The 11101-nt window shown below is 35.8% G+C and overlaps 1 protein-coding gene across 1 annotated transcript; it reads left to right on the forward strand.

Moving 5' to 3' along the window:
* The first annotated feature begins 2838 nt into the window (after nt 1–2838).
* LOC142633953 (putative polyol transporter 4) lies at nt 2839–5936 on the forward strand. The gene is made up of 2 exons (XM_075808214.1): nt 2839–3276; nt 4208–5936. The coding sequence occupies exons 1-2, from the start codon at nt 3054–3056 to the stop codon at nt 5569–5571; spliced, it is 1587 nt and encodes a 528-aa protein (XP_075664329.1). The 5' UTR covers nt 2839–3053; the 3' UTR covers nt 5572–5936.
* The last annotated feature ends 5165 nt before the right edge of the window (nt 5937–11101 follow it).

Below are 11101 nucleotides of genomic sequence, written 5' to 3' on the forward strand. Positions count from 1 at the left end.
ATTTTTGCTGAAATGGATAAATGCATTAAAGAGAAGATCCAAATACAACAAAGAAAACAATAGATTAAACAACATACTCCATATCAACAACCTTGAGCACAAAATCAAGAGCCTTAATGGTTAAATACATTATTACCTTGCATGCTAGGGACAATATATATATATATAAAACCGAAATCAAAACCGAAACCTTTGAAGCTCTTAGAATTTTTCATGTCAACATAATATTTAAATAAAATTATTATTTTATTTAAATAAAATTATTTTTGTTTAGTCCAAACTTAACAAGTAGTGAAACTCTATCTTTCTAACAAGTCCAAGTTAAACTCAAACTTATCATTGTTTTTAAACAAAATTATTTTTGTTTAATCTAAACTTAACCAAAAGTGAAACTTTATTTTTCTAACAAATCTAACTTAAACTCAAACTCAAACGTTGATATTATTATTATTATTATTGTGGGGAGTAAAAAGACCCTGATGGGTACATGGGCCGTTGGGCTATGCTAAGGAAGGCCGACCTGCTCTTGGGTTTAGGACTTGTTAGTACTATGGGTCGGCCCATACGCCGAGGACCCGAGAGTACAGCCGAGGGTGGATTTCTCCTCGGACGGACACTGGAGAACCAGGGACTTCATGGTAAAGGTTGGGGAATGACACGGCCAAGACCAATGGTTAAAAGAGGTGAACCCTTGAATGTCCTGGAAGTGCCGATGTTAGGGAAATACCAAAGGTAAAGGCTGCCACATCCGCATTAAAGACCCTGCACCTACCACACTGGCCGCATTAATGGGGAAGTGACACCTGAACAGTGAAGGGGAAACTTCTGGTTACTATTCAAAGGCACTTAGAAAAGAAATATCTAGGCTAAGGGGGAGTTAGGTCAACACGTGTACAAAGTATCAAAAAGAAGAGTATTTAAGGAGTAAGCTAGAACAGAAAAGGGGGAGGACGGACTTTTTTGTAATCAAAAAGAAAAAGAAGAAAAGGGCAAGAGATAATATAAGAACACCTCTTGGCTTACGTCCGAGGAGGTTGATTTACAATATTCCTTGTTATTTTCAAGTGTTAGTAATCTTTGACTTGTCAATTATTCCTTAGTAACTTCTAACCTGGGTTCCAAGCCCACACTCTACAAATTCATATTGTTTAAGGCTCATTGGGCCTGAGCCCGTAACTGTTCTTGGGGCCAGGTGCAATTGTGCGCTTACAATTATTATTATTATTATTATTATTATTATTATTATTATTATTATTATTATTATCTTTCTACTTCACTAATATGATATTTTATGATAGGGTGCAAACTTATAGTCATGAATTATTCTTTTGAATGTAACCCAATCTTGTTCTATTTTTTAGTCATATATATTTTGTTTTGTTTTAATAATTTATAAGCTGTGAATCATTTGATTCTTTAATATTTTTTGGTTTTTCAGAAGTTTTAATATCTAAATTTTTAAGTTATTTTTTGCAGTATTTGAAATTGCTTGACAAATTTTTTGTAAACCATTGCACGTTCAAGCAATGACTTCTTCATCAAATTGTAACACAAATTGAAGTCATATAAGAGCAAATTATGTAATGATGTAGTTTTTTAATCAATTTAAGATTTTATAAAATTATTTTAGTCTATCTCATAAATAGGTAGGTTCCCGTGCATAGCACGAATTAGCGACTAGTATATATTATATGGCTTGAGGATTTACCTTCCTCTGTTAATGGCTAATGTATCTTTTGAATAACTTATCATCAACAAAATTTCTAAACTTTCAATAATAAGAAGTTTAAAAAAGAAAATGAAAACAAAAGATGGACGTTATCAGATTCAACAATTACTTTGACTACAAATAAAGAAGTAATGTATTAATTGCTTAAAAAAAAGGGTAAGATATCTTTGTTTGGATATTAATAGTTCACTTTCCAAGCTAGAACAACCACAAATTAAAAATCTAACAATTTGACAACTCTTTATATAAGTTTTTTTTTTTTTTTTTTTTTTTTTTTTTTTTTTTTGTCTTTTAATAACTCACAATTTAAATTACATTTTTATCTATCAATAACAGTCAGTATCAACCTACCACCTAAAATTTGTTGTAAAAATATTATAAACATAATTTTTTTAAAATAAAATTTTATTTTCTTAGTTTTTAAGTTATAAATTTACTTTTTTTTATTATAATGGTGGCTTGTTAATTCAATAGAATCTCTATTTTTGCTTCTAATTTGAACTATTTGACTTGTTATATTTTTTACTTAAAAAAAAAAAAATTGATTTGAAGGGTTTCACTTTATCTGTATTATTTAAAATTATTTATTAAGAAGATTTTCGATAAAAAATAAAAAAATAAAAAAAACCAACTAACTTTACTCCATTTTAAATTGTAAAAGAAAAAATGAAAAAGTTTTACACAAAAACATCCTTAGACTTTGACATAAATATCAAACATATTTAGCGTATAACAATGTCATATCTTCTCTTTTTTTATAAGTATATTGGAACAATGTTTTTCCAAATTCCATAAAAAAAAAGAAAGAAGAAGTTATTTCCAAGAGAAATAGAAGCTGACTAAACACGTGAAAAAGACGCGGAACTTATTGTCGGTGCAACAACTACCGTTAGTTTTAAATCGACGGTGTCGGATTACAAGCTTTGTTTGGAAATATCCGTTGTTTCCTACGAAAATATAGTAGGGAGGAAAAGAAGGGCCCCACATTCCTCGCAGTCAGGAAGGAGAATGTCCGCACCCATCCTTGTGAAAAAACAAAAAAGAGCAGTTTTGGGCCCCACCCCCCTTACTTAATGCTAATAGCAGCCCCCACCATTTTTAACAACGTTTTTATACTTCATTTCTATGCCAATCCCAGATCTAACATTTTGTTTTCTTTTTTTGTCTGAATATTGTCAGTATAGATTATAGAACACCACCACCACCACCACCACCAAAGACCATTGTTATTTTTACATTTGTATATTCATATAGAAAAGCTAAAACTCACACAAACATATATATATATTATAGAAGAGAAAGAAAGAGAGAGAGAGAGAGAGAGATGGGCTTGGTGGGTGGTGAGGAAAATGGGAATGGAGAAAGGGTGGGAGAGGTTCATATTGGAAGCAAAAACAAATACAAGAGGATGGATTCTGATTTCATAGAGGAGGATTTGGCATTGTGCAGTGATGGCATGGTGATAACAAGGAAGAATTCTAATTCCAAGAAATTTGTGTTTCTCTGTGCCATCTTTGCCTCCCTCAATTCCGTGCTTCTTGGATATGGTTTGTCTTTCCTTTTTGTCACCTTTTCAATATGGTCTAACTTTGATCTGGTTGATCATTAGAATTTAGAACCCGCAATGATAATCTCTCTCTCTCTCTCTTTTCTTTTTCTTTTTAAAAAAATCTCTGATCTGGTTATTTGGTAGAATCCTGTGTGATGTAATGTTAAAATTGAATTCTTTTTTGGAATTTGGACTCTGGGGATTATGGGGCTCTGAATAATGACTGTGATTGAATATAGAAATGCATGGTGTTTGTTTAATCTTGTATAGTAAGCGTTATGTAATTAATGGGGAATTGTTTGGTAAGAACCTGAAAATGAACATGAGGGAAGAAAATGCTCATTGGGGAAAAGTGGTAAAATAAAATCAAGGTGAAGTTTCCTCATAATGTGTAAAGACAATTACTTTCCTGTTAAGATGTTGCAGACCGTGAAGGCAGTTGGCTCATGTGCCTATAATGTGCTTTTCCTATCTACTTCTTGGACTAAAGGACTTTGCTGTGGCCAATTTAGATAAGAATGAATGCACATGGAGATCCAGGCATGTCAGTTTATCAAAATGTTCTAAATGAAGAAAATATTTTATCCCATGTGAGTTAGTGCAAAACTACCAAGTAACAAACTTTGTTGATCAATTTAAAACATTACCAAAACTAAAATATTTTCTCCTTAATTACTCTAGACTGTTGAGTTAGCATGGTGAGTTGCAAAATTCCACCTAAAGCAATCAAAATGTAATAACGTTTTTGGGCTACATGTGTATATGCAAAAATTGACACTTTATCAGCTTTGTTTGTATTGTGTTAGTGTGTATAAGGTCATATGTAAAACCTTTATTTGCACCAGTCTTCATTATTGTTTTGTTATTGAGGCTGGTTAATTGAGTGTACTCCAAATCTGTGATTAAAATATGTGCTAATCACTTCGCAGATGTGGGTGTTATGAGTGGAGCAATTTTATTCATTCAGGAAGATCTGAAGATATCAGAGGTGCAAGAAGAGATTCTTGTTGGAATTTTAAGCATAATTTCCTTATTGGGTAGTTTAGCTGCCGGGAAAACGTCAGATGCCATCGGTAGAAAATGGACAATTGCATTTGCAGCCATAATCTTTCAGACTGGTGCTGCTGTAATGACTTTTGCTCCTAATTTTCGAGTATTGATGGTAGGTAGACTCTTCGCTGGAATAGGAATTGGCTTTGGTGTCATGATTGCTCCTGTATATATTGTTGAGATATCACCTGCCATCGCCAGAGGATCTCTTACCTCCTTTCCTGAGATATTTGTAAATTTAGGAATCCTTCTTGGATATGTATCAAACTATGCCTTTTCAGGACTTCCCCCACATTTAAGCTGGAGGATCATGCTTGGTGTCGGAATCTTACCCTCAATTTTTATGGGAGTTGCTTTGTTTGTGATTCCTGAATCTCCGAGGTGGCTAGTTATGCAGAACAGGATTGAAGAAGCAAGAGAAGTGCTGCTAAAAACCAATGAGAGTGAAAGAGAAGTGGAAGAAAGATTGGCAGAAATACAGGTAGCTGCTGGGATAGCTAATGCTGAGAAGTATGAAGCCAAAGCTGTGTGGCGTGAAATATTATACCCTTCTCCTCCAGTCCGACGGATGCTAATTACTGGCTGTGGAATCCAATGTTTCCAACAGATTACAGGTATTGATGCAACTGTTTATTATAGCCCTACGATCTTCAAAGATGCTGGAATTAAAGGCAATACTCAGCTTCTTGCAGCAACTGTTGCTGTTGGGTTTACCAAAACTATGTTCATCTTGGTTGCTACGTTTCTTATTGACAAAGTGGGAAGAAAGCCTCTGCTTTATGTGAGCACAATTGGAATGACTACTTGCTTACTTGGTCTAAGCCTTACTCTAACTTTCATGGGGAAAGGGAAAATTGGGATTGGATTAGCAATTTTAGCAGTTTGTGGAAATGTAGCTTTCTTCTCAGTAGGAATTGGCCCAATTTGCTGGGTAATGTCATCTGAAATTTTCCCTCTAAGGCTAAGAGCTCAAGCATCTGCCCTTGGGGCAGTTGGTAGTAGAGTCAGTAGTGGTGCAGTTGCTATGTCCTTCCTCTCAGTGTCACGTGCAATTACAGTAGGGGGAACCTTCTTTGTTTTCGCTGTATTTTCTGCCTTTTCTGTTGCTTTTGTCCATAAATGTGTTCCAGAAACAAAAGGGAAGACTTTGGAACAAATTGAAATGATCTTTCAAAATGAGGGAGAATGGAATAGCCAAGAGCTGGAAATGGGAGATATACAGCAGTTGGTGCAAAAAGAATGAGGGGGTGGCATGCATGTCTGACTACTAAAGAGAGAGGTTGTAATTCTAAAACTCATTCAACTAGCATGGAATTATTCTAGATATATTATGAAATTACCAAGTTCACATCATGAGGGTTCGATTTGATGTTGTGGATAAGAGTTAAACACCGTAACAGAACTAGAAAGGGTCAAAATTTTGTCTTATAGAGTTACACAATTGTTCTTTGCCCTTGCTTGAACTTATTAGGAGCTTAATTTGTACATTTGCTCCTGTATGATTCTTTCATATTGGGTCCTGTAGAGAAGTTCAGATTGCTTTGATTCTTCAACAAGGAAGTCTACATGTTAGCGTACAGGTTTTTTATTTATTTTTTATTATTATAACTGTTCTTGCCTATTGAGCTGCATAATTAATAATGCTGGACATTGAGCCATACTTCAATAGTAATGGTGTGGAAGTACAAATAAATTTTAAAGTGAACTCATTATAGCTAATAGGGGCTTGATTTTTAGCTTGCTATCTTCTTTAAGTATCACACTTGTTGGAGAGAATTCTAAGAATTGGCCCTAAATTTTTTTAGCTGCAGGCATTGACAATCTTCATTTCTTGATTTCTTTGGCCCTAAATTATCAACATGGGCATTGCTGGAGACATTTCTATTTTTAGTTGAATTGGAACATTTTTCATTCCTGGTCAGATTTAGAACTAACATGCTATCTCTACTAATCAAACATTAGGTTTTTCAAGAGACAATGGGCTCGTAATGTAGTGTCAGATGTGACCTCACTAAGGAGGGGAGAGAAAAATGTATGTATGAGAATTGAGAACTAGTAAAAGAATGGAACAAACAAAGAGGTCAGGGAAAAAGTAAAAATGAAAGTGTAAAATAGAATTGAATGCATAATCTTGGTATCATTATAAAATAAAATAATAGTTTCTCCCTAACATTAAAATGAATTATATTTGACAATTCATTAATTTCTGTATATGTTTAGGATGCGATTACATTCTCCATGACCAAACAAAACAAGTATAAAATATCTGCAGATCATGTTGGATTATTGATGCAAGTATTATATATAGAAAAATCTGGCTTTTATTCATTAATTGAATTTTGATTCATCTTTTACATACATAGCCACAAAGGCTGGTATATAATTTGGCTTCCACCGTTGTCATCATCCCCCTAGATCTACCTACCACCTTTTGATGCACCACCATCGATCGACACAATACCACCACCACCACCACTAGATTTATGCACCACTGCCGATGTATGTTGATCATTGATGAGAGAGAGAGAGAGAGAGAGAGAGAGAGAGAGGATCAGAATAATTTTTTTTAAAAAAATTTGGTGTATAAATATTAATGAATAGTGTCTAGGTATTGTCCATTCATTAGCAATTGGGCGATATATTGTTTCTTTTTCCTTTTCTATTTTGATAGAATTGTGTAATACATTGTTGAGCCCAATGCAAAGTTCATTTTTACGGGGTATAGCTATAATTTTGGTTAAATGTTAGTTTGGATAGCCTGCTGTAAATGCTATTAGTAATGGCACAATGCTATTGGAAAAATTAAAGGAAATGAGATATTACACTTGGGTTCTTTTCTTCTTCTTCTTCTTTTTTTAAATTTTTTTTTTTCTTTTTACTTTATTGTGCAACTTAAAGTTTGAAATTTAGTGGCCTGATTTGATCTTGTAAAATCATTAATTGTTGAAATCAATGTAGAAAAAGGAAAGGATATTAAAAATTAGAATTAGGTATTGTGGAACTGGGAATTCCTCCCACAATCAATGAGAGATAAAAGGGTCTTCTGGTAGAAAGAGGCAATCTAGGCCCACAATCAAGGTAACTCATGATACCTACTTTCCTCGATGCCCATTATCGAGGTTATCCCTTAAACCATATTTCCCGAGATCGCAAAGATCGCCTAGGGAACAACTTTCTCCCTCAGCTGGGATCATTAGTCACCACACTCCCCTCGAGGAACATAACGAAGAAAATGCAGAACCCAATGTAACAGTCACCTCCGCATTAATGAGATCCCCTACCTAATGTCAGCCACATTAAATGCTAAATGATTGGCATGAATAGTGGAAACACCCCCCAAAAGTCTTTCCTCATGATCAAGAAATGGCAGGGCAAGAAGGTGACGAGACAAGTATTCACAAATATAGCTAAGAGCAGAACAACTGTAGGATGAGGGGAAATGGCTATAAAAGGAGGGGGATACCAAGAATGGAGATCTAGAAAAAAGAGAGGACTTAAGCAAGAACAAGAGAGAGAGAGAGAGAGAGAGAGAGAGAGAGAGAGAGAGAGAACTTTTCAATTGTATCTATCACTTAGAACTCATCTTTGTGCCACAAGAACATCATTTCTTCATACATAACCACATGATCTAGTTATTTTCTGTCTTTGATTAACTACTTAGTCTTCCCATTGTGGATTATTCTCTCCCATTTGTTAGAAATTAGTTGTGTTGATTAAGAATTCTTATTTAGGACCTTTATCATGTATTTTTGACTCCAACAATTAGCATCATTTGTGGGAAATCTAGCAAGTAGTAGGATTAGGAGATAGTTGAAATAGAAAGATGATGAATCAGGCAAGGAATAGGGCTCCCAATCAGTCTTAGCCAAGCATCTTAGAAGAATCTGTCTCCAAAAATAAGTAATTGCAATCCGAGGTAAGAAGGGAAGTTCGAGAGCAGTCCCACGAAATTAGTGCAAGGAAAATGGATCCCTTCCCTCTCAAAAGGAAAGATCGGTCACCAATTCTGTAGGACCCTTTTGTTTTAGCAAGGACTGAGAGATGGATAGGTTAAGAGCTTAAGTGCTGGCCTTACAGCAGGATGTTAGGTGAAGAAAGGATAGCCAAAATCGCTAGGATGTTAGCCCCGTCCAGGAAGATTCCTGTAGAGGAGAAAAATAGTGAAGGGAGTCATCGCAGTGATAGAGATAAGAGGGATTACCTACCTCGGTGATACAGGAATAGTTCGGTTTCTCCACCTAGGAGATATAGAAGGGTGGGTTCACCCTCACGGAGGGATAGGAGTAGGGGGCCTTCTCCCCAACGGATAGCAGTGAAAGAAGCTTCGTCAAGGAGGTTCAGGATACAAGTAGGCAATGGGGAACCACCAACTCCTTAGAATTTGGGGAATGATGCTATGAGTAAGGCCTTGCAACAGATATTTTGTTCCCTATTCTTCGAGGAAATAGAGAGCATTGACCTACCCTAGAGATTTGTCAAACCCTTCTTTGTGAACTATGACTGTAAGTCCAACCTCATCTAGCATGTCACTCACTACAACCAGAGCATGACCGTCTACCTTAAGAATGAGGCATTGATGTGTAAATTTTTTCCTTTCAGCCTCAAACCTATGGCCATGAGGTGGTTTGATAGTTTGGAGAAAGCTCCATTCACAGTTATGATAAGCTAACCTGAGTGTTTGGTGCCAGGTTCGTGACATGTAGCAGAGTCCTAAAACCTTTTGACTCATTGATCGCTATGTCCATGAAAGAAGGAGAAACCCTCAAGACGTACTCTGACCCATTCTAGGAGTTGTATAACGAAATTGGAGGAAATAATGAACGGCTTGCTGCTAGCACTTTCAAGGTTGGGCTTGCTATCAATTCTAAGCTGAGGACTTTGCTCACCTTGATACCTATCACAGATATGCATAAGCTAATGGAAAGGGTGGAAGAGTACAAAAGACTGGTGGATGACCAATTGCAAGCAAAGTCCAAGTCTAAGGCACTTGTGGTAGAAAGGAAAGAGGCCAAGTTGGATCATCCTTCTCAACTGAGAAGGGACTTCTACCCCTAAGGACAATAGTAGAGATCCAAGGTGGTGAACTCATTATACAAGGAACTAGTTTATTGAATTGTAGATAAGATAAAGAATGATCTCTATTTCTGTTGGCTGAAAAAGATGAGTGGGGACGCTTCTTAGAGGAACCAAAATTTTTATTGTTCTTATTATCAGGAAAGAGGCCATACCACTAAGGACTACAGCACTTTGAAGGATCACTTAAGTCAGTTGGAAAAGGCTGGGCAAATGAAGGAGTTTATAGCTCAAGATTGCCCCTGACCTCAAGGTGGGCAAGAGGCAAGTGGATCACAAGTCTCGACCCCCTCGTTTGGCCTTGTTGAGGTAATACATGTAGCCAGGATCATAAGCAGCCTCGGGTAAGTGGCTCCACAAATTTCGACCGTGGTGCCTACCTCAGAGGTAGAGATGGGTCCCAACCAACTAAAAAGGCTAGATGGGAAGAAGATTTCCTAGGTTTCTCAAGAAAAGACAAGGAAGGGACCATCCAACCTCATGACGACGCATTAGCGGTAACCGTAAGGGTTGCCGATTTTAATGTAAAGAGGGTGATGATAGACTAAGGGTGGCTGAGATTATGTACTCTAATTTATATCGAGGTATGGGCTTCACCTAGACGAATTTGTCAAAGTATGATACTCCTTTAATGACATTTTGTTGGGAAATTTAGACTCCAGTTGATAGAATTAACAAGTTTTAAATCCATGTTGTTAATTAGATTTATTATGAATAAACCTTGTTAAAACAAACAAACAAACATCAATATCATGTCAAAATCATGCACAATGGAATAGTAAATAAGACAAGATATGATGACTTAGGAAAACCAATGAAACAACTAGTTTCACAGTAAAAAACCCGGGGGGGAAACCTTCTTGAAAAGCAATTCACTATAATAAAGAGAAATTTCAAATCTAGTACAAAACTTTTGTCCTTAGACTCTACAATCCCCGTAGATGAACTTACGGCAGAAACCTTCTATCACTTTAAAACCTCTGATCTCTTCAATATATGAACGCCACCCTTTTGCACGGACCCAGTACATGACTAACTAAAGATGCATGAATCCCAATACGTGACTAACTCCAGCAATTTAAAGAAGATGTTGATTGCAAAGTTCTTCATTTCATTAACAATGAAGATCAAGAAGCACTTGGTTACAAAACCCTAAGGCGTAAAGACGCAGTAACTTCTTACAGAGAGAATAAGGCACTAGGTCACTTTCTACATGTGTTCTCCTTGTATTACGGCCTTTAAAATAAGCCTTATATATGTCTAGAGTTGTGAGAAAAGAAACCCTACGCATACATGTCAATATGAGCCAAAAATCAGATCTGGAAATTCTGATTTCATAGATCTCAACATATTCATCTTTTCTCGAGCTTCGTTCTTAAATCTCGATAGATATTATTTCTGTCGAGATATCTATCGAGTTATAATGAACAACTTTTCTTCACTTGTTTCTTGGTTCAATTTTCATGGCTTTAATACTTGGCTTGAACAACATGTTTTTTGAAGTACTAAACCCATCCTAGATCTACCCAATTTCAATTAAAATGCATTTTGTCAAAGGATTAACCAATTACATAAAATATGCCCCTAACAATCCCCCCTTTTGCAATCCATGACAAAACCACAACAAAACAAACAATCATGAGAGAAGTATTAAATTATTAAACTCATAACCACTTGTTGTATTGCAAAATAAATCTATC

The sequence above is a fragment of the Castanea sativa genome, chromosome 5 (assembly GCF_040712315.1).
Source record: "Castanea sativa cultivar Marrone di Chiusa Pesio chromosome 5, ASM4071231v1".
Classification (NCBI taxonomy): domain Eukaryota; kingdom Viridiplantae; phylum Streptophyta; class Magnoliopsida; order Fagales; family Fagaceae; genus Castanea; species Castanea sativa.